The 23,104-nt window shown below is 33.6% G+C and overlaps 1 protein-coding gene and 1 pseudogene across 5 annotated transcripts in view; one reads left to right on the top strand and one right to left on the bottom strand.

Annotated features, from left to right (window-relative positions):
• Cfap47 (cilia and flagella associated protein 47) overlaps positions 1–23,104 on the bottom strand; it is a 234,556-nt gene that overhangs the window by 30,213 nt on the left and 181,239 nt on the right. For 4 of the 5 annotated variants that reach the window (XM_042269235.2, XM_042269236.2, XM_076562695.1 and 1 more), the window contains exons 54-58: positions 21,263–21,370; positions 15,883–15,994; positions 12,613–12,717; positions 8,795–8,951; positions 2,456–2,554 (exon numbers count right to left, since the gene is read on the bottom strand). In XM_042269235.2, the coding sequence (XP_042125169.2) occupies positions 2,456–2,554; positions 8,795–8,951; positions 12,613–12,717; positions 15,883–15,994; positions 21,263–21,370 (581 nt within the window). Of the gene's footprint in view, positions 1–2,455; positions 2,555–8,794; positions 8,952–12,612; positions 12,718–14,850; positions 14,966–15,882; positions 15,995–21,262; positions 21,371–23,104 lie in introns of those variants that run through there. The other variant, XM_076562697.1, reaches the window with a different exon arrangement.
• LOC102921607 (small nuclear ribonucleoprotein-associated protein N pseudogene) lies at positions 9,373–10,095 on the top strand (annotated as a pseudogene).

The raw sequence follows: 23,104 nt of genomic DNA, 5'->3' as shown, positions 1-23,104 counted from the left end.
GGCTGGTGTGCTTGTGAACTCCTAGTAATTGTGATTAACTGTACAAGATTTGTAGAAGATTGGAAGAACATCATTATAGAAGGGCGAATTATCCATGGATACTCACACCTTCTGATGATTTATATGCAAAGAATGGTTTATGGAGAAGAGAGACATTTTATTTAGTGGTATAACAACTGGTAAGGTCCCCATTACCCATGGTAAGCCCTGAAAACATATATAAAAAGTAACAACACTATATGGACTGAGAAGGTTGCATTTATGTATTTATATATGTAACAACAATAATTAAAGAAAAAGAGCTCATGAATTTGAAATAGAGCAAGGGCGTATAGGACGGGCTAGAGAAAGGAAAGAAAAGGGGAAATTATGTAATTATACTATAATTCCCCGAATTATATGAAGCCTATTATTGTTGATAATTCATAAATGCTAAAAAACATTTCAAAAAACCAAAAAATACATTTTATTACCTACCCTAAGAATAAAAACAGACTTAAGTTTATGGTAAATGATGGCATTCCCAGAGGAAATGTTTTAAGTAAGACCTACTGTGTCCTTATTTTTTCTTTTGAGACAGGCTTTGGATGTCCTGGAACTCACTATAGAGACCAGGCTGGCCTCAGAGTCACCCAAGTGCTGGGATTGGAGCCAGGTGCTACCATGTTGGCTCCTATAGTGTCTTAATTACTGAAAAATGCAAATTATAGAATGAGAAACAGAGCTCACATGTGTGCTGTCATCCGCTTGCTTATGGTCCTTAAATAATCAGGAAACTCTGAGATTAATATCAAAGTATATTAAATATCAGAAAAACAAGAAGGTTTTAGATGATGAACTGCTTTGGAGATTTTACAACAGAGTAGGATGGAATTCATTCTGAAGTGTCAAAGCCACTGTCCAGGAAATGTATTCAGTGTTTATCTTAAAATTCAAGTCACAGCAGAAAAGTAGAAAAATCAATAAGGAATCCAGCAGAAAAGCCAGTTAAATTTAAAAAAAAACATTTGAAGACAATAAAAACAATTTTAGCCACGTGGCTTGGTACCTTTGTTTGGTTCTGCCTTCACATCTTGCTTCCTCTGTGTCTGGCTGGTGACTCCTGATCAGTCTTCCCCTTCCCAGACAGCATAGGTTATCAAATAAAGAACCCAGTGCCAGTAATGAAGCTAATTTTATATTTTCTAATTTGTAAAACAAAGAAAATGAAGTACATTATTATGACTTGAATTGTTTTTATTGTCTTCAAATGTGTGTCTACTTCATGTGCATGTTTGTGTGTGAACAAATGCGTGACCGTATGCATATGTATTCATGTGTATGTGGACACCAGATTCCCACATTAGGCAATTTTCCCTCAATCACTGTAAATTTTATTTTGTGAGACAAGGTCTCTAACTGAAGTGTGGGAGGTCATAGATTTCATTAGGCTGGCTGGCCAGGAAGTTCCTAGATTCTGACGGTTTTTAACCTCCTCACTGTGGAGATCACAGGTGTGTGCTGCCACACCAGGCTTTTACATGCGTCCTGGATACTGAACACAGTTTCTCCTGCCTGAACAGGCTTTTCTATTCATAACCATCTTATCTTTAACCTTTGTATTCTCCTCAACACTCAGTTTAATGCCTCTGTTTGGAGCTCTTTTCATTTTCTTAATAAACTACATCATTGCTTTAAAAAAAGATGCTGAGACAGATGATTAAAATAAATACAAGGAGACGATCAGCCTATTGCGGGGAGATGTTAGTAGGGTTTTTTTGCTTCAACTAATTGACTTTTGTTAAGATAATATTTATATTACCAAAACTTGATTATTGCCATTTAAAAACTTTATTATTTCAGGCAAATTAATAATTCTTGAGATATAGTGGTTTTTACTTTTTTTTTTCAATTTTTTATTATTATTATTATTATTATTATTATTATTATTATTATTATTTTACAACACCATTCAGTTCAACATAATAGCCACAGAATCCCCTGTTCTCCCCCTCTCGCCCACCCCTCCCCCCAGCCCACCCCCCATTCCCACCTCCTCCAGATCAAGGTCTCCCCCGAGGACCGGGGTTGACCTGGTAGATGGGGTAGGCATGCACATACTACTTACTGAGCTACATCACAAGCCCAAACTTTAGATTTTTAAAATTATTATTTTTTAAATTTCTTCATATTTGGAAGTATATTGGTGGGATTAATATATGGAAAAAACTATCTTTACACCTTGAAATAAATTTTCAGGTAAACATTATGGAAAGCAGTAACCATTTTTATTATAAGTATGGGTACTTTTAAAACTTTATAATCTTTTAACAGTTTCCTTACAAACATACCCCTATTTTAATTGGTATGATATCAGAACACTGAAACTTTCAAAAACAAGAGAAATCTATACACAAAACATTTTTTAAATGTAGCAGTTCACAAAATGACAGAATGTAAGAAAGAAATACTGTACCACGTGTACGCCTCAGAGAGCTAAACTGGAAGGCAGAATTCTCGTGGAGGAAGCTATCCCAGCAATGGTCAATTACAAGATTCTTGGGTTCTTCTTTATCTAATCAAGAAACAAAGAGATATTATACTTCAGTGTCACACTCAAGAAGATAAAGTTCTATGGAAATGGAAATTAAATTAAGTCCTTTTCAAACTTAGATACGTTTCAAAGTATGTTTTGACATGAAATTTAAGTGACATATTTGAAGAACATACTCAACATTACAATTGGTTTTCTATATAACACTAAAATATTTAAAAATCCATTTAAAAATTGTTGGAGCTTTAATTATAAATACTCAACAGATGTGGACCTTCTATTCATCCAAAAATGGATCATAGCTCTTAATGTATACTGGGTATGTATTTATGTATACAGACACACACACACACACACACACACACACACACACACACACACACACACATAAATCCACATATACTGTCATCATACAGGCAACCAATATACATACATAGCATTTACGCAACATTAATTATAAGATTAAGCCCAGGGCAAACAAGTATATACTAATTATCTATAAAATGAGATAGATGCACAGGTTGGTAAAATGTCAATATACATACTTGGAAGGGAATGGTGAAAAATATTTAATTATAGAAGTACATGATTCAAAATCCTTTGAGTTTACTATGTAAATATGTAAAAGTGCAGTCTTGTGGCAAACTGCATTAGAATGGCTTATAATGAAAAGATCTTAACCAGAACTAATAAATCAAAATAATTGAGTGGCAAAATAAATAGTTATAAATATTAAGAAATGTAAACAGTAACTAAAAACAAAGTGATTGTTAGCAAATAGAGCCTTAGATTATTCACCTGAAAGTGGGTATAACAATTATTCTATTTTTACTTTACAGTATTTGAAAGAGTTAGTTTTTTGTTTTATTTTGTATTTGAGACAGGGTTTCTCTGTGTAACAGCCTTGGCTGTCCTGGAACTCTCTCTGTAGAGCAGGCTGGCCTCAAACTCACAGAAATCCCCTTGCCTCTGCCTCCCAAGTGCTGAGATTAAAGGTGTACACTTTCATTGCCCAGCAACAGTCAGCTTTTTGACTGAGGAAATCAAAATTAGATAATGTATTTAAGTTGATATATCAAAGGTCTTTTGTTTGATGCTATAATTTCCAGTCATAAATCTCTAATCTTGTAATAGTATTTTTTATATTTCAAATATTGTGGGAGCCCGTTCTGGGGTTCCTCGTGGCTTTACCCAGCAGGTCCGAATAGAGGATGATCAGGACCATGGGCCTGAGTGCAGGTGTCTGAGATGGCCTGCACTTGGCTGTGCTGGGGGAGGAGGTCTTTTGCTCCACCCCCTTGGCGTCTCTATAAAAACCCTGGGCCAGAGACAGTCGGGCCCGTTGGAATAGGTTCCAGGCCCTCTCGAGGCTATCCTTTATTTTCTATCTGTTTATCTCCACAAGATTCTCCGCTATAAATCCTTCTATCAAATATTTCCTGCTGATCGCACTCAAGAAAACTCTGGGAAGCTGTGGGGGTGGTGGGTAAACGCCCCACAAAATAAATAAAATTTGAACATCTAAATTTGGGAATGACTTTGAAGGTGTGAGGATTCTTCCTATATCTATATTTTGTTTTATGTGTAAAATCATTTTTTCCTGATTAGCAATCTGTGTTGATTACTATTACACTTAACAAAAATATTTCCTTAGCATTGAATGTGTTTTGGGCATGAGCCTGAGGGTCTCCAGAGACAACATTTGCATCATCATATACTGCTTACATTTATCAATATTGAAAATGGAAGTTGACATTATGCTAATACTATGCTAATCAGTGTGTATATTTTTACCTTTTGATTGTTTCTAATAAACTATTGATGTCTGAAGCAGAGTCTAATTTTATTAGAGGATTTTATGTAAATCTCTATTATTACACTTAAATTGAGATAAAGTAAGAAGACTGCATAATCTCTAGAATATCCCATTTCAGTAGGAAAATAATGAAAATGCTTAGTTTGTACATATCAACTATTGCTTCATTTATCCATACAACTTTTTAGGTACATAAATATATTGAAATCCCACAGAAATAGAAAATCAGAAATAGTGTATTGGTGTATTTGTTATCCATATGTGGGATCATTTTGAAATGTATATCCAATAGTTTTCAGGTTACAATAAATGCTCAATATTAATGACTATATTTAACTTCTGTGCTATCAACACCCATGGCAAAATGGTAATACTCATTTAGGAAGGAATGATACTACCAATAAAAGTAAGTCCTGATATTAAAACGTTCATAAATGAGCATGTCTGGAATTGGTCATAGGAACAAAGGAGTCAACATCTATTTGACATGTAGTATGTGTATCATAGGCTCTGTCCTGATTTGCAGTGTTTCAACTCATACTCTTGTATCTTACCATGGCTACTCGCCATTTCTTTACTTTAATTACCAGCAGGGTAGAAATTGGGGACAAAGAGTTTGAGGATGAAGACATAATTACAGATGAAAGATGACTGTTAGAACTGAGTCTGTGGACATCACCCATGGAACAGATGTATATATCTAAGCCAAACAAGGCTCATTGAGGACTCCCTAGCATGTGTGGATTAGGTAAAGTCCCTGTATGATGGCAAAGTGGAAAATAGAGGTCAGAAGAGCTGAAACAATGAGAGAAAAGTAGCATTAAGGAACACTGCATGGAAACCTTTGATAGGATGAAGGGAATCCTGGAATCCAAAGGAAGAAAAGAAAGAAAGTGGCGAACGTCATTCTAGTTTAGAGCCTTATCACTAGGATTTACATGCACCACCTATGACTGACATTTAGGTGATCCTGAAGAAGGTATCTTGACATGACTAGACCAAGACCTTGTTCAATTTATGCACTGTATAGCTTTGAACAATTTTTTAAAATTATATTTTATGTTCATTGGTGTTTTGTCTGCATGTATGCCTATATGAAGGTGTCACAAACCCTGGAACTTGATTTACAGGAAGGTGAGGTGTCATGCAGGTGTTGGGAATTGAACCCAGGTCTCCTGCAAGAGCAGCCTCTTACTGCTGAGCCATCTCTCCAGCCCCAGTTTTGATCAATTCCTAAGAGTGAGGTTTTACAACTGAAAAACATATAGGTAATTGTAACAGTTGTCTGTAAAACTGAATCTAGTAATGATTCATAGGGCTCTAGTGTGAGACATACTGGGTTTTATACTTTGCTAGAAACAAATCCTATGTTCCTAGCACATTGAAAATTTTCTATAAATTCTTATGTTTCAAAATAATCATTGATGATCTACATTAGGGATTTTTTTTCTAATCTTAAGATTATTTAGGCCATTTCCTGTTTTCCTCTGTAGCTACTTTCTGAAATTAGCATAGGGTAATATATACATGGACACTTGAATCATTCATTTTTTTATAGCTTGCCTTACATAAATCTTAACTGAAAACTCTCAACAGAGAATTATATTTTTACAACAATCAAAAACACTATAAAATTAATGTTCTTTGGTGAACTCCCATGTACAGATGGCTTCATCAGACATGGTTCTCTTAAGAGAATCACATAGCTGCATTTACAATAAAAGACGAATCTGAAGTATTGGTGAGGTGGGGAGAAAAAGGGGCTTGGTAAGAATGGTTGGTATGAGAGAGGGTAATGAAGGGGTAGCAGTGATCAAAATATAAACTTTTATGAAATTTTAAAATAATAATAAAAAGTTTCCTTTTTTTCCCTAATAACATAACCAATCTTCAGGGATGAGATACAGCAATGGCAAGTCGTCTATTCTGGGTAAGTCTAAAATGTTTTGGTAGTAGCCAATTTATAGAGAAAACTATAAAGTGAAATCAGGCTTCATAGGGGCAATCCACTAATAGGTCAAAAGAGCTTCTTCCTGATATAAACAACTGAAAAAGTCTCCCAAAATTTTATAAACAGTGACATGCAATATTACAAGAAAGGCTTTCAATAACATTGCTAACACATCATGATGAATATTTCTTCATCACTTGAAGTTATGAGTATATGAAATACCCAAAGAATGAAGTTGGCTTAATAAAATTCTTAGTGTAACTGCTGGAAGGTATAGTATATTTCTAGTACAGAGATTCTGGGCTCCTTCAGTTTAATTCATGAATAGACTTCAGGGTTCTCAGAGAAAAGAAAGCTTCTAAGTCTGTTCAGTTACTCTTCAGCATTTCCTCAATCAAGTTTTTTGTTTTGTATATTTAGCTGACTATTTAGAGAGGAATCCTGCCTGTTGAGAAGTTATGTACAAAGTTACATGGGATTTGCCTTTGCAAACTTGGTTTTCATTCCTATTCCTTCACTCAATGGTTCTGTGGTCAGAAACAACTTGCTAGCTCTCTCTGTCCCTTAAGCTTCTCATGTTAAAATTTGAATATAAAGAGTACATTAGGGGATTGAAATTTTAGAGTTTCTTTGGAAATGATTATTTGGGAAGTAATCTTGGAGTGTGCATACTGAGGAGTTCAGAAGCCAGAAACAAATGGAAGCACATCTGTAACTGATACACTGTGACCCAAGTTACTGCTACAGGAGATGAGAAGTCAAAACATATGGTGAACTAAGGATTTATGCTGAATACACAATGCAGAAGAATACTATCCAGGGATATTATTCACTATCCCCTGGCATACATAGGTTGATTGAATATTAACTCATTGACACCTCAAACTTACTCCGAGTGGGCAGAAAAAGCTCTTTCAGTCAGAGGAAACACTCAGAAAGATTCCAAGTTATTGGCAATTGAGTGACAGCCCAAATTAACAGTCGCCCAATATTTTCTGTTTAAGGATACATTAAGAAATTACAGGTGAAGTGCTTAGTAAAGGATCAGGTACAAGTTATGGCTGAATAACTGATGATTGTGTATCACCTAATCCAAACATAACTGAGTATCATTCAATTTCAAGTGAATAAAATATGTCAACCAAAAAATGTGTTAAAGTTAGGTTCACATTCTCATGTGCAAATTTCAGAAGACAGCAAGAATTTATACGTTAGTGGAAAGCAAAAGCACTCATTAATTATGCCCTTGTGATTAAGAGCAACATTGTCGTTAGGCAGTAATTGTGTTTGTTGTCAGACTCAGAGTAGTTGAGTACATGAAAAAAGAAGTTTTCAATTTCTGAGCCAAATACTATAGCCACGATGATTTCAATATGGAACAATTTTAATTTGGGCATAGCTAAATACCAATTTGGCATACAAAAGTGTGTCAATAATATATAAATATCCTTAGAAATATTTATTTTATATAAGATACTATAGCTACTTGGAAACAAAATAACGGCATGAAATGGTTATGCCTGTTAAAGAACCAAATGTTCTCTCAGATGTGGGGGAAATTTGAGGAATATACCACAGGATTTCCTGCTACCTTTGTTCATAGACTTCTCCACTATAACTGGCTTCAATTTCTTGGAACTGTGATTCTCAAGTCCCATCTATTCTCTCAATGTGTACATAATGTCCACAAAATACTTCTGGAATTAGCCTTTAAAGTGTAAAATCAAATGTATGAATGCATGAAGCACAGATTCTCTTTTGAAAATTCTCAATAGCTCTGGATAAATGAGACATGCTTTCAGTGATAAGCAGGTTCTACACTGAAACTTCTGGCTTGGTGTGTTTAACTTGGAGTAACTGCAGAAGCCAAGAAACTGGAAGAGGCCATTGGTGGTAGTGGTAGGCAGGGAAGAAAAACCCTTAAGGGAGGAAGTATAACAGAAAATAGGTAATATGAAAATGGAGATGGTAAATAATTGGGGTGGAAAAATTTAAATAGGGATATGGGTGGAGGGGAAATGGGAGAGAAGAGAAGAACATGTTCGAGGAATACCTATTATCTTGAAAATGTGTATATATGGCTGCTCCTAGATGTAGTGTATTATTAAAGAAAATCCCAGTGCCAAGTGTGGGATGCTTCTTATTGAGTTATTGATCAGAGAGATCTGAGAACCCTTATACAGTTTCATTAGAATTTTTATAATCTTTTGCATATTAAGAATTGGAATACTTGAAAAATATTATAAGAATCCTACATAACTGAAAATATTGAAAGAATCCTATATAACTAAATCCATAACTAACTCATATGTGGATTTAAAAATAAGATCAGAAGACTACTTAGTACATAGATTCTGGATCCACTACTTAAGAGATGTGTTTCAGCAATGGTATTTTACCTCTTATTTTTTATGCTTTCTATTTTATAAAATGTTTTTATACTATAATGAAATAAAAGGACAGTTATCTACAAAATGTAAGAAAAACAACCTACTTGTTAATACGATATCAATGGAAACATCTTCCCTGGTAGGATTTATGAAATGTATTATGACAGATGCCTGAAGACCAAGGATTGCAGTTACTCTTTCTGCTTCTATAGGCCTGGGGAATAGTCCTACTCCAAAGAGGTAGAATTTCCATTCTTTAAACTGTTTTAAAAAGAAACAATCAAAACATAATTGAACATATTTTTGATTTTTAAGATTTATAAAACTTTTTTATTATTTTATCCAATGCATTGTGTAGAATATGGTATAGTCCCTTGACATTTTCTTACTAGTATATAATGTACTTTGAGCATTTCCTCTGCATACTCAGCTACCATCACCTTTTTACTCCCCTTCCCATCATTGTTCCTCTTTGTTTCCCTAGATAGTTCTGATTCTACTTTCATGTCATATGTACATATAAGATTTTATGTATATATAATCTAGGAACCACAAAAAAAGTAAAAAAAAAATACAATATTTACCATTCTGAGACAAACTGAGTTCACTCAATATTATTTCTAGTTGTGCCCTGAAAATAATGTAACTTCAATTTTTGTGGCTGAAAAATGTATCCATTCCTATGCTGGCTAGTTTATGTCAACTTTATACAGTTGGATTCACTGGTACATTTGACAAGCATATGAATTTGATCCTCTGTGACTGTGGTATTCAGGAAGATCAAGCCAAAACATGCAAAACAGACAGAGGACGAATAAATGAGTTTTGGGTCTGGTTTTGTGATATGGGGAGAACTTGGTATCCATGACTGTGGAGATCTGAAAGATTGCTAGCATTGCCACTAGCTGCTGTGGTGCTGCAGGTGGTCCTGGTGTTGGGAGGGCAGGTGGCAGGAATACCAGCTGATAAACCTATTTCCCAAGCTCCTGATGGATTAGTGGGTCATGTCAAAGGAGTAGGAGGTACATTCCAGTAGGTCATGACTCCACAGGGAAACAGCAATGAAGCAGCTGCTGTGCTTCCTGCCACTGTCAACATTGCTGGAGCCCAACAAGTACTGCCAGGAAGCAGAACTCCACCTCTGCCTGTAGGCAACCCCACATCCAAAAATTATGGCTCCTCCACCTGGTATGAGACCACCCATGGGCCACCAATTAACCTTCCTCCTGCCTGAGGAACTCCTATAGGCATGCTCCCTCCAGGAAAGAGAACCCCTCCACCAGGAGTTAGAGTCCCATCATGCCTAGAAATGTATCCACCAACCTGTCAGTCTTGCTTCTTATCTGTGACACATTTTGTGAAACTGTGTAGCTTGGGAGCTTTTATAACTCTCTTACTATGTTGACTTTACATGATTGGCTTACAAAGAAAATCTGGAATTAGACAGTCCCTCCAAAGGTAATATTTATTTCCTCAAGTGGTGTGAGTAGGAGAGTTTGTAAAATAAATCACATCTTGTCTTTAATGAATGCAAATAGCTGATAGTTTTCTTAGCATAGTTTAAAATATATACTTGATTCAGGGAGGGGAGCTGCGGGAATCCAGTCAAAGAGAAGAAAGAGGGATTATATGGGCAAGAGCTTCAAAAATCAAGAGTAGCCCCTGGCAGTGGGATCAGGATCTATGCCTGGTATATGAGCTGGCTTTTAGGAGCCCATTACCTATGCTGGGACATCTTGCTCAACCTTGATGTGGGGGTGGAGGGGTTGGAGGGTGGGGGGTGGACTTGGACCTGCCTCAACTGAATGTACCAGACTTTGCTGACTCCCCATGTGAGGCTTTACCTTTTCAGAAGAGGGGATGGGGGGTTTGGGGGAGGGGGAGAGAAGGCTGATGGGGGCAGTGGGAGGAGGGATGAGAGGGGGATCTGTGGTTGGTATGTAAAATGAATTAAAAAAAACTCTTAAAAATCTATTTAAAAAAAACCTGTGTATTAAGAAGTAAATGAAAATTTAAGAATTTTCCCCTCAAACTTCTTCTTAAATAGGTAGCCTGTAAGGAAAGATGCATCCTGGGTTTTAAACAACTCTGTATTTTAGAGAAAATGAGTTATGCAATTGTATAGAGATAAAATAAATGAGGAACACTATTATCAAACAAATGTAAAACATTTGAAAACTGAGAAATAGATTTTATAACAAAGGTCAAAGAAAAGTTTAATTATATTTTCTGTTTACAATGGTTGTCCTTATTCTGTGATGTGGCTTTGGAACTTCTCTTAGAGGCTCTGGTAGAACAATGAATTCAAGATATTTAAGGCTGGTATTAGAATCTTGGGATTCTGCCAATTAGACTGCAAGTTAGATTTTTAGGACACAAGGTGTTCATATGAATGTAAACCAGAAGCAAATGAGAGATAATAAACCACAGTCATTTCTGTGAGTTCAGGCTACATTTTGGAAATAGTTAAAATTTATCTGACTAGTACTGCCCTTAGCTCATTTTATATTATTTAGCTACTCAGTTGTGCATGTCAGTTCAGGTAGATATAATCAATCACAAATTCAGAAATGGATATAAATCTATATAAAATTTTCCATAAAGGTAAAGAGTTATTTCAAATATTTAGGTTTCAAAAATAAATTCTCAAGCTTCTTTTAAAGTGTGTTCTTTATATCCATGGGCACACATAATATGTACCATTCACACAAAAGTTCATTCAATTAAATTTTTATGAATTGATTTTACTTGCAAATGATGTCAACTTGATGAATTAAATAAAAAGATACGAACCATTTGGGGATAAAGAGGGCAAAAAAGAAGGCACAAAGGTTAAAGAGAAACACTGGAAAGGTTAGAAGGTCTCGACTTAGTAGCTGAAGAGATGAATTACTGGTTCATATTTAACCATTTAGGAATGGAGGTTTTCAGCAGGTAGAGATAGGGTACTCAGAGAGATTGAAATAAAGACTAGTGCTCAACTGATTTAGGAAATGTTTAAGATGAGTATTTTTATATTTTACTTTATTTTATATTTGAAAAAGAACTTATTGCTCAATTTCTAGGCTTAAAGACTACAGAATATCTTATTTAGTTTTTTACAGATCAGTATTCTATACTACTGTATTTTAAAACATTTATTTGTTTATTTATTTATTTGTTTTATTTATTTCTTTTTTTAATTAGGAATTTTTTTTATTCATTTTACAATCAAAGATCCCCCTCTTCCCTCCTCCTGCCCCTCAGCCTCCCCCTCCCAGCCCATCCCCCATTCCCTCCTACAAGAAGGTAAAATAAAACTCTTATTATGGGTTCTGTTATATCTTGTGTTCTCACTCACCCGGGAAACAGGTAAAATACTATTACTACTTGCAGAGAGTGATTTTAAGATGATATAAAAATAAAAATTCATTTATGTTGGCTCACCATAAACTGTAGAATAGATGTTAAATGCTACTGCAGACACAAATCTTTATTTTTTTTCTTGTTCTTTATCATATCACTTTCAGTTTCTTTAAATGAGAACATGGCTCCCAAAGAAAAGACAATTAAGTTGAAAGCACAGAGATCATGCTATGAGGTATCTCTGTATCTGTTTATGTTTTAGATCCAAAGAAGAAGACTTGCAGGTCCCCTTTTTTGTTGCTCTTTGGTCTAGCAACATGTATTTGCACTTCATTTCTCCCTAGCCATTTCCCAATCTCTTTGTTCATACTGAAGACAGATTAGCGTTTGCAGGAGCAATCCTCCAATAGTCTTTTTTTTTTCTCACTGAAGGAATATTATTTTTCTGTTAGCCATCTTTAATAAAACATTTATTTAATGATTTGCAAAGAAAATGTTTACCTGCAGAAGTTATTAACTGCATGGACTGTACTTATCTATACAGATTCTACTTCACCCGAGAAGATATTTATCATACCTGAGTACAATAGAAGTTAATACAAGTTTCATGACCATTTCTTCCAAGTCCTGATGGATGAAAATAAACAGATATCTCTATAGTAGAGTGAGGTAGGAGGACCAACTGTGAGAATTCAGAAAGAAACACAAGAAAAACAAGATTCAATATTTTTGTTGAGGTGAAAATTTTGTGTGCTAGGTCTACGAAACACTAACCATTGTAAAATAAACGTGAGGAGTTGCACACATTATCTGCTTTGGTATATGCACTCCATGAATATTGATTATAGCAGATATAATGAACACTATTAGGTATGGTAGTTCTCAGGCCTTATTCTTTCTCCAGATAATGACCATGCAAGACTTACTCACTGTGTATTAAGATTTCAAGATTGATCTTAAGAGTTTATTTAAACTTCCAAATTATATAAATATGTACTTTATTTAGGAACCCATAGCTTTTGACTATCATATGGTACAGTAAGTTACCATAGGAACATAACTGGTAACTTTGTCAATGTCAAAAGAAATGAACATCATTTCTTTTGAACATCAGTGTAAGTCAATCTTTTCATAATGTTTTTTTCACTTCATCTTATAAACATATTATGAAGCTAATTGGTGGTCTGTAGTATGAGTTTCAAATTTCTCTCTAGAAATAGTAAAAGGAGAGAACAATTACATAAAATACATTGAAAATCTGAGTATCATATCATATAATCAAAGTACTATACTGGGCATATTACAATATTTAATATCAACGGATACAGAATAGTAGATAGAGCCACAATGCTTGAAAAAATCCATTTTACACTTAAGTATTTTGATAAATGAACTTCAAACACAACAAAACAAAATTACAGTACAATAGAAAGAGTCAATCCCTGTAAAATATAACATTTTATGTTCAATAATCTCTGACAGTGGTCACAAAACACAAAAATAAATCTAATATATATTATTATTAAATAAAAGATGCAAATGATATGGCAAAAGAGTCACAAAGGTTAGAGAAAAACCCAGTTGAGGTTCACTCTTCCTGATGACTCTAGCTTTTGTCGTGGTGGCAAAACAGTAAACAGCAGAGTTGAATAAACTTTTGAATTCACATAGATTCGGATGATGGTGGAAGATTATAGGCTATTAAACTATAATCTTAATCAAGTATTTAGGTTTAAATAAAGTGAACAAATAGAATGGAGAGACAAAAAAGAGTGATTATGTAGCGTTTCATTAACAATTTTTGAAGCAAAGGTTAAAGTTAAAGGTACAGAGTTGCTAATTATAGTTTCAATTTCTTTTTTATAACTGAAAAATATAATAAACAGCTGGAAAAAATTTCATCATTATTTAATTTTAAAGTAGATTTACATTTATTTATTAAATATTTTTATTTTATAATTAACTTAATTTCACAGATCAGCCACGGATTCCCCTGTCTTCCCTCCTAATCATTATTTGTAAAGACTTACATGAATATTATACAATTTAAGCTAGAATAAGATGCATATATAGTTATATGAATACATATATATATATAACTATATATGTATTTATATCATTCATGGTCGGATTTACTTTTCCATGTATTATTAGATCTATTTGCTATCAATTGGTTAACTGTGCTCATATATTTTATGAGTATTGCCTCATATATAACTCTTGGGTTATTTCTCATATTAGCCTTAATTGCATATTTATGCCCAATTACACTTAATAAATTAATCAAAGAAACAATGGAGTCTAAAGACATGAACGAAGAAATAAAACAGTCTATATTCTTAATGATACAAGGTGCCATGCAATATATTGTCTCTGCTGTTTTTTGGAACAAAGATTATCATCTTCTATAAAAGTAAAGATATATATGATGTGAAAAATCTACTTTTAGTGAAAAATTTAAAGTATAGGCAAACTACATAATGAAGTCTATATGCTTTAAAATTATGTTGTTGATACATTCAAATATTAATGTCTACATATAAATTTTCAGTATAGTAAGAAGTGATTTTTAATTTGATTTATGGTTTGACTGTTAAATTAAGAACTAATTATATCTATTATATATAAGTATAATTATTTATATTTTTTAACTTCTCATACAGGGTATTGTTAACTTATTCATAATTTTCTTATAATGAGTACTTTAATTATGTTCATCCTCCATTAGCTTCTGTTAAGAAAATTTTCAATAATTAAGAATTTCATACAATGTATTTTGATATATTCACCACTCATTTCTCCTGATCCAACCTTACTTCCCTACCCATACACTTTGAGTTCTCTTCTTTTCATAGGCTCATGAAGTTCATTTCGTGTTATGTTACAATTGCCCTTCCAAGCCTGCTGAACCACTTGTTGGCACCCAGTCACTGCCAAGAGACAGATATTAAGGTATAAAGACATCAAAGTGTATATTTGTTCAACAGACATTAAACTATAAAGAGTAAAAGCTGTAATTTCAATGTATCTGCTAGCAGAGCTCCAGGAGAGGTTCTTTGATAAAAATAAAACACTGTAATTATCTATTTTTTCTGAAATAGTTTCCATTCTTTCCTAGACTACAATCTCCTTCCTCAGCTCAGTCTATCTAGCCTCTTGCCTCGGCCTCCTGAGAAGTGAGAGTAGCTATGACTAGAGATGTACCACACATCAGTGCTTGTCTTAATATTATTTTGAAATTTACTTGAATATGGATATGGGGTCAATTTACTGCAAGGAATTGGTGTCCTATGGTTTGGAAATATAAGTATTTATGTTAAAACTTCTTATCTTGTTTTGTAACTTAGGTAAAAAGATAAAAATAATTTATGCTCATTAACTCAATCATATTCTTTTTCATGACCACAAAGTAAGACAATGGCATACAGAGGATGAGCAAGAGCTGTCTAAGAATCTGAAAATGTAAGGAGGGACAAGCCTAGAAACTTACAAAGAGTTAAAAACACTTGTCCTCAGGGCTCTGCTAACAGAAAATAACTGTTAAAGATAAAATCATATTACGTAGAAACTATTATAAAATCTGATTAATGTAATGGTCAGAAATAAAATATAACCAGTATATTGAGTTAATTTAGCATATATAATTTCAATGTTACAATAAAATAAAATTAATAATAAATTACAATCTATGAGCAGGTATAAAAAAGAATACAATATCACTTTTTAAAATTTAAAATTTTAAATTATTATTAATGATTCTAATGATAATATTGCACTAGAATCCTAAAATTAGAATTAGAAAATGCTTTTGCAATGATCAATTACATGGATTTCTGAATGTACTTACTGGCATTTTTCTGTTAAGCTCCACCTCAAAATTTTCAGGGTTACTGTTCTTTATTTTCAATTCTAATGTTTCATGTGTAGGGTTATATAAAGGAAGGGTCTGAACGATCTTCCTGTGAGGAAAATCAAAAGTAGTAAATTTACTGATATTTGTAAATTTATAAGTGATAATTTCATAAACCTTTTCATTATCAACTAAATTGTATCCCCCTTAAAACATATGTTAATGCATAATATTTGCATACATTTATGAAAAACAATGTCTGGTTTGATTGTGCAAAAATACATGTCAATTCAAATTAAAATTAATGCTACTCAATGAAGACACAGTAAAATTGTACTCATCTGTAATCTATGGAAATTAATTGAATGATCTTAACAATGTTATGGAACACTAAAATGTATATGTTGAACTATTTGTACACATGTGGTATTAAAGGCAACTTGGACTATATGTACCTAGCTTTGTGAAACTGAAGTCAGATGGGAAAAAGTGGTCTTTTAATCCAATATGACTTGTGTCTTACAACATTTGCTTCAAATATGATCAGCATTCACAAATTAGTGTGTGGCAGGTTCATTATTTAATATGATGTGGTACCAATTCTAACAATGTTTGAGTCTAGAAAGAAAACTTTTCAGTTTTTTCTGATTTTTCATATTGGTTTTTAAAGGATGTCTGTCTTTGTCATACTTTCTATGTTGATTAAGTAACAAAAGTCCACTACCCCATAAAAATTTTCTTGATAGCAAGAAAATTAAGACATTTCTGTAGATCTTTAAAAAAGCTAGTGTTTGGCAAACATTTGGATATTCAAGTTTTAAGGAATCAGAACCACAATTTTCAACACAACCTTATACTGGTTGATAAGTATTTAAAAAATATATACATAGTCTAGAAAGAAAACTTTTCAGATATTTCTGATTTTTCTCATTGGTTTTTAATGGATATCTGTCTTTGTCATACTATGCTGATTAAGTAACAAAAGTCTTTATATATATATATATATATATATATATATATATAATGTACACACAAACACACACATATATATAAGAATCTGAACATATATATGTGTGTATGCTTATTTTCAAATAATTTGAAGAGAACAATCATTGTTTTTGCAAAGTGGATTCACATCTAGTTATAATGAAAGAATCGTGGGTTTTGGTATAGAAATAAAATCTAGGATCTGTACCCACCAAACAGTCTTAGTTGAAAAGCACACAAAATGAATCTAAGAAGAGATATCTGGTTTCAAGTAAGTGTTAACTGAAGCTCATTATATAACAGGTCTATTCCCTCAAGAAGAGTATGGCATGACATTGTTCTACTAGTAGTGAATGCAATGACACTCCACAACAGGTCAGAAGACAGAACAGAAATGGCGTCACATATACATTCTCTGCTTTCACTTAGTACAAAGCTGTGACCCACTCATTAAATGTGTATCTTAAACCCACTGTTCCTACAGAATTCTGGGCTCTTAAACTGCATGTCCTATGTATCACTTAAATGTTTAAGAGTTACCATTATGATAACAATAAATGGCTATGAACGTTGATGCTATAAAAACTCATTAAAAGTTCTGGAAGATAAAACTGAGTTAATCTGTCAGATTAGAAAATAGAAAATGCTGGGGAAAAGGGCAAAATAATACTGAAAATTTTAAACCATTTACAAATACTAAATCCAAATTACAGTTGTAGGAAGAAGAGAGAAAACAAAGAAAGGGCATGACTTTAGGACATTACAAAAACAGAAAGCCAGAAATTTCTGTAAGAAATTTTAAGATAAATGGACATTTATCTTAAAAATAAATGAAAATGGATGCATAGCAAGACATATCATTAAGACAGAGTACTAGATACACTGAAAGATCTTACAAATTTCCAAAAATGATAAGGATACAGTTTAAACTGGTTAAAGCTGTATTATCAAACATCTTTCAGTGCCGTGTAACTTTCAATTAAGTATGTGTTTTAAATCTAACTTAATGTGTAAGTTTTTAATATAACCTAGAAAAACAAGGTTTAAAATCCTAACACAAGTTAAAAAGAAGAAAAATCTTGCAGGTAAAATGGCTTATCTTAAACTACAAGCCTAACAAAATGAATTAATCCTTGGAACTCAAGTTAAGATGGAAAGAAAAGAACCAACTATGCAAAATTGTCTTCTGAAATCCTTTTGTGGGTCATGGCATGAATGTTCTTGCATACATACCTACACATCATGCACACACATGCTTACACAATAATAAAATGTAAAAAAAAAGGTTGACAAACAGAGGCAAAACATTTCATATAAATAGTTATAATAAATTTATATATCATTCATATATTAACATTTACATTTTTATTGCATTAAAGATTTTTGTGTACTTGTGTGTGAATGGGTATGGACACAGTATGTATGGGGAAGTCAGGAGGCAAGTGTCAGGAGTTAGTGCTCTTTTTCTGTCATGTGTGTCTTGGGTATTGAACTCAGATCATCAGTCTTTATATAAAGAGCCTCTATCCGCTGAGCCATTTTCTTAACTCATATATATATTAACATTTCAAGATATGAGAAATGTTCAGAAGTTGAAAATGCGTTTATAAATACTATGTTGCAATAAAGTGTTAGTACATCACTCAATTTTCCTAAAAAAAATTTTTTTTAAACAATTGTTCTTTGCCATCATACTTCAACTTCTTCATGATGGTTGTTCATCTTTGGTGGAGATGTCGGGCTGCTTGACCTTTTGATGTTAGAGGCCCCTGAAGTCTACAGAGAGTAAAGGAACCTGAAAATTTTATGCTTCAGGTTAAAAATGCTAATGGAGACTAACATGAGATTTAAAAAGTCTAAGCATGATTAGCAATTCTTCATTTTTTATATCAAAGCTGCAACAAGAAAAGTTTTTAAGTGTTATCCCCAAAAGAGATGATAAATAAGGTCTTACACGATGTCCCAGTCAGTAAGTGCTGCTGGTCTTACAAGCACAAACACCCAAGGTTGGTTCTACACTACACACTTACAAAGCTGATATAGCAGTGTGTGTTCTGTACGTTACATCATTTTTGAAGAGCAGAGACTGGAGGATACCTGGAGCTTACTAGATAGCCAGACCAGCTGAATCAATGAGCTCTAGGTTCACATAGAAACACTATTTGAAAACATAAGGTAGAGAAAAACAGAAAAAGATACCGAAGGTTGATCTTTGGTCTTCACATGCAAAAATGTGTAGCTAAATAAATATGTACATACACATACACCAACAATACATTGCTGAGATCTGCTGGCAGCAATGGCTTTACCAGAAGCCATGGGAGTATGTACAAAATGTGACAACTAGTATTCAACAAGTTGACCCATCAATTGAGTAACTCTCAGATGGGAAGACCCACCTGGCAAGGACTGTAGGGTCCCTGTCTGTAAATGACTGGTTGCTTCTGTCTGTAATTTGTCTCATGTACCACAATATTTCTTCTATAAAAACTACTATGGATATTTTCCCACAGCTTGTGTGTTTATCTCGTATATATATATATATTCATATTCCATCTATTGGGCACACATATATCTGTGGATGGTCAGGAAGATGATTTCTGCTTAAGCTGTATAATTCTGATGAATAGAAATAATACTAGGATATTTTTCATCACTCACACTGACATAGGAAAATTCTCAGCTACAAAGACAGCCTTTTATACATTTTGTTAAGACCTCAGAGCAAATCCAAAACAGACCACGTTGCCATGGAGACAATTTGAACAAGGACAAATTCCAAAATGTTTGGGGAACCAAGTTAGGGTGATACATTGAGACATAATTCCCTGTACAGGTCCTCTAAACAGTTGGCTTTCTGTACATACTCTCTGAATTTCAATGTCATTCTCTATCTAGGAAGCCTGACCAACTAAGAGCCACATGCACGGCCAAGCCTTACTCACAGTCCAGTCAGCATGATCTCCCTAGCTTGAGAGAAACTGTGTGACTTATCATGTGTTATGAGAATAGGCTGGACCCTGAAAGTGTAACATAATTGTCTAGAGTTTGTTTGGAGAGGTGTGTGTGTGTGTGTGTGTGTGTGTGTGTGTGTGTGTGTGTGTGCTGGAGAGATATAGCTGGGGATGCAGAGAGCTGAAAAGAGAGGATGAGTATCTAGGTAGGAGAGATAGCAAGAGAGATTTTCAGAGAGGATTTTTTTTAAGGTGAAGTAAAAGGGAAAGTCACCATCAATAAGTATGTTTTCTTATTTTCCCCTCAGATAAAAAAAAAGCCTAGCCCTTGCCAAATTTGGGAATATTTTTTTTGCATACCCTGGGCTGCTGGAGGCTGGCCCTCCAGTTAGCAATAATACATAATGCATACATACATGCATACACAAAGAAAAAACAAATTTGAGGATGATTTTTGTAGTCATAACGTATGAAAATGTACCCTACATAAACATTATTTTTAATTAAAAATAAAATGGAATAGGGTCGGACTACAAGAAAATAAGCAAATGAGGAAAAACAACTTCTCTTGCTTTATAAGGCATACAAAGCTGTGAGAATTTAGTTCTAGATTACTTTGCAAGAACAAGGAGTATAGAACTGTACATGCTGTCACTTTAACACTTAGAACTTCCTTTTCATATCCTGCTTCCTCATTACTTTGATTACTCTGTTATCATTTTCTTAGCGAATTATTTGTAGTGACATTTTGGCCCAACATCTAGTAATGGGAGAATTTAACATACATTTTGTGTGCTGAGGAAGCGATATTGAGTAAAAGGTGCTTATTTACCCATTAGACTATATATTTTTAAAGTTAAGTATAGGTTGTTTATTTTTGTTTAACAAAATCAAATTTGGTGTCAGACATAGAAGAGGATCTTGACTGTCCGAGTGTGAATGTGGAACCTCAAGGGAACATGGTGTTAACCAAGTGGCCTGATGTTCACAGTTCCTCATGGTATATTTTCTGCTTTGAGCAAATAAAACTTCAACCAGGATTCTTTTTAAGTGTGAACTCAACTTTTTCCAAGCTTAAGCGATATGTGCACAACAACATGTTCCACTCCCCCTAGCATCTATTGGGAATGAGCTGAGTACAGTGAGATTCACTCCCTGTTAGATGCCACTATTTCCTCTTGTCCAGCTTTCCTCATATATATATATATATACCTTTCTCCATTTTATTTTGTGTTTCTGAATACAGGATCTTGCTCTGTACTGCAATAGTCCCTTTCCCTCCTTTGCAAGCATGCTTTGTAGGGAACTCATGGTCTGTTTCTCTTGACAGGTTTTCCTATTAGAAATGTATTTATTTTATATTTTAAAAGGTTAAATGACTTACAACTGTGTTTTTCTTTTTTTTTTAAATAACAAAATTATTAAATAGAACTTACTTTCCAAGATCACACTGCATTTCTGGTATTCTCTTTGTCTTTGGAAGATCAGTTGTTAATTTCAGTAAATACCAAAACTCTTCACCCGATTCAGGCTGAAAAATAATGCTGTTGTGGAAAATTTTGAAAATCTTGTCAGTCGATTTAGTTTGTATGATAAACAAATGGAATAATGGAAGAGCAAAATAGAAAACGAAGGAAATATCTGGTTTCAAGTCAAGTATTTAATCATTACTGTGTTATTTATTCCAGTTTTATCATGAATGTATTTGCAATTTTTCAATTTTTGGTTTCTTCGTTAAAGAAAAGAAATTTTGTTGTTAATACAGAATAAATATTTGTTGAATGAATAGAAACTCATTACATGTGAGTATTTTAAATATCAATGTTAGAAAATATCATGGTCTATAGCTGTAGTTAAATAAAATTTACTGTGTTGAACTGAATGTATGCACACATTGGTGTGAAGCCCATCAGAAATATGTAGTTTTAAAGAACATTTTTATAATCAGCATGTGCTCACCCCTCAGAAGATAGTTTGCTAAGTGTCAATGTGTCACTGGGTTGATAGCTCAACTTTATTGTATCTTTTTGTATAATTTTAATCAAGTCACTTAACTTTTTGAGTTAGAATTTCATTGTTTATAAAATGGGATGAACCTGTCAGCCTTGCCTTACTCTTGCTATGAGAATTTAATATACATAAAATATATGCCAAGATGATAATTATAGAGTAAGCAAATAATAAAAAGCCTAGACTATGCCTAATACATATAAATAAACAAAACTGACGTTTCACTTGGTAGTTGTAAAGTCTAGGGTCCAATGAGAGAGATGAGAGAAGCCCACATATCTAATGGTAATCTATTACAAGATTCTTTATTAACAACCTGAGAGAGATGAGAGAAGCCCACATATCTAATGGTAATCTATTACAAGATTCTTTATTAACAACCTGCACTCCTCTTCTTTTATAACATTCTGCGCTTCTTTCTTTGGTTCTACTTTTTGATTTTTTTAAATATTTTGAGAGTATCTCAGGACCAGGTCCTGAAAACCTGGTCTCTACACCAGGTTCAAGCTGGTCTAGAACTCACTTTGTAGTCTGGGCTTGCCTCTTACTCAAAGATCCCCCTATGTCCTGAGTGGTGGGATTACAAATGTGAGCTACCATGCTAGGGGAATGAACTTCTATTTTCCTGATTTATTCTATTATGAATTTTATGCTTTAAGGTCTAAAATATATATTATTTTAGTATTCCTTCATTAAAATTATAAGTAATTACTTCTATAATAGAAATCAAGATAAGAGATTTCAGTCATCATTCTCTGAGACAATGTACTCACAGCACTACATTAACTACAATGCTAATATATACAAGTGTGTGTGTGTGTGTGTGTGTGTGTGTGTGTGTGTGTGTGTGTGAGTGAATATGTATGCTTTCAGTAGAGGATAATATTTGTAGTGTAATTTTGTCTAAAAATTTGCAAGCTAATTACTCAAAGAAGAAAAGAACCCCTTCATGATAAAGGTCTTAGAAAGAATAGGAATACAAGGAACATTTCTAAACATAATAAAAGCAATTTATAGCAAGCCAACAGCAAACATCAAATTAAATGGAGAGAAACTCAAAGCGATACCACTAAATTCAGGAACAAGACAAGGCTGTCCACTCTCCCCATATTTATTCAATATAGTACTAGAAGTTCTAGCTAGAGCAATAAGACAACAAAAGGAGATCAAAGGGATACAAATTGGCAAGGAAGAAGTCAAACTTTCACTATTTGCAGATGATATGATAGTATACATAAGTGACCCCAAAAACTCTACCAGGGAACTTC

Source organism: Peromyscus maniculatus, chromosome X (assembly GCF_049852395.1).
Source record: "Peromyscus maniculatus bairdii isolate BWxNUB_F1_BW_parent chromosome X, HU_Pman_BW_mat_3.1, whole genome shotgun sequence".
Classification (NCBI taxonomy): Eukaryota; Metazoa; Chordata; class Mammalia; order Rodentia; family Cricetidae; genus Peromyscus; species Peromyscus maniculatus.
The sequence above is the reverse complement of the archived record's forward strand: the minus strand, read 5'-3'. Positions and strand labels throughout refer to the sequence as shown.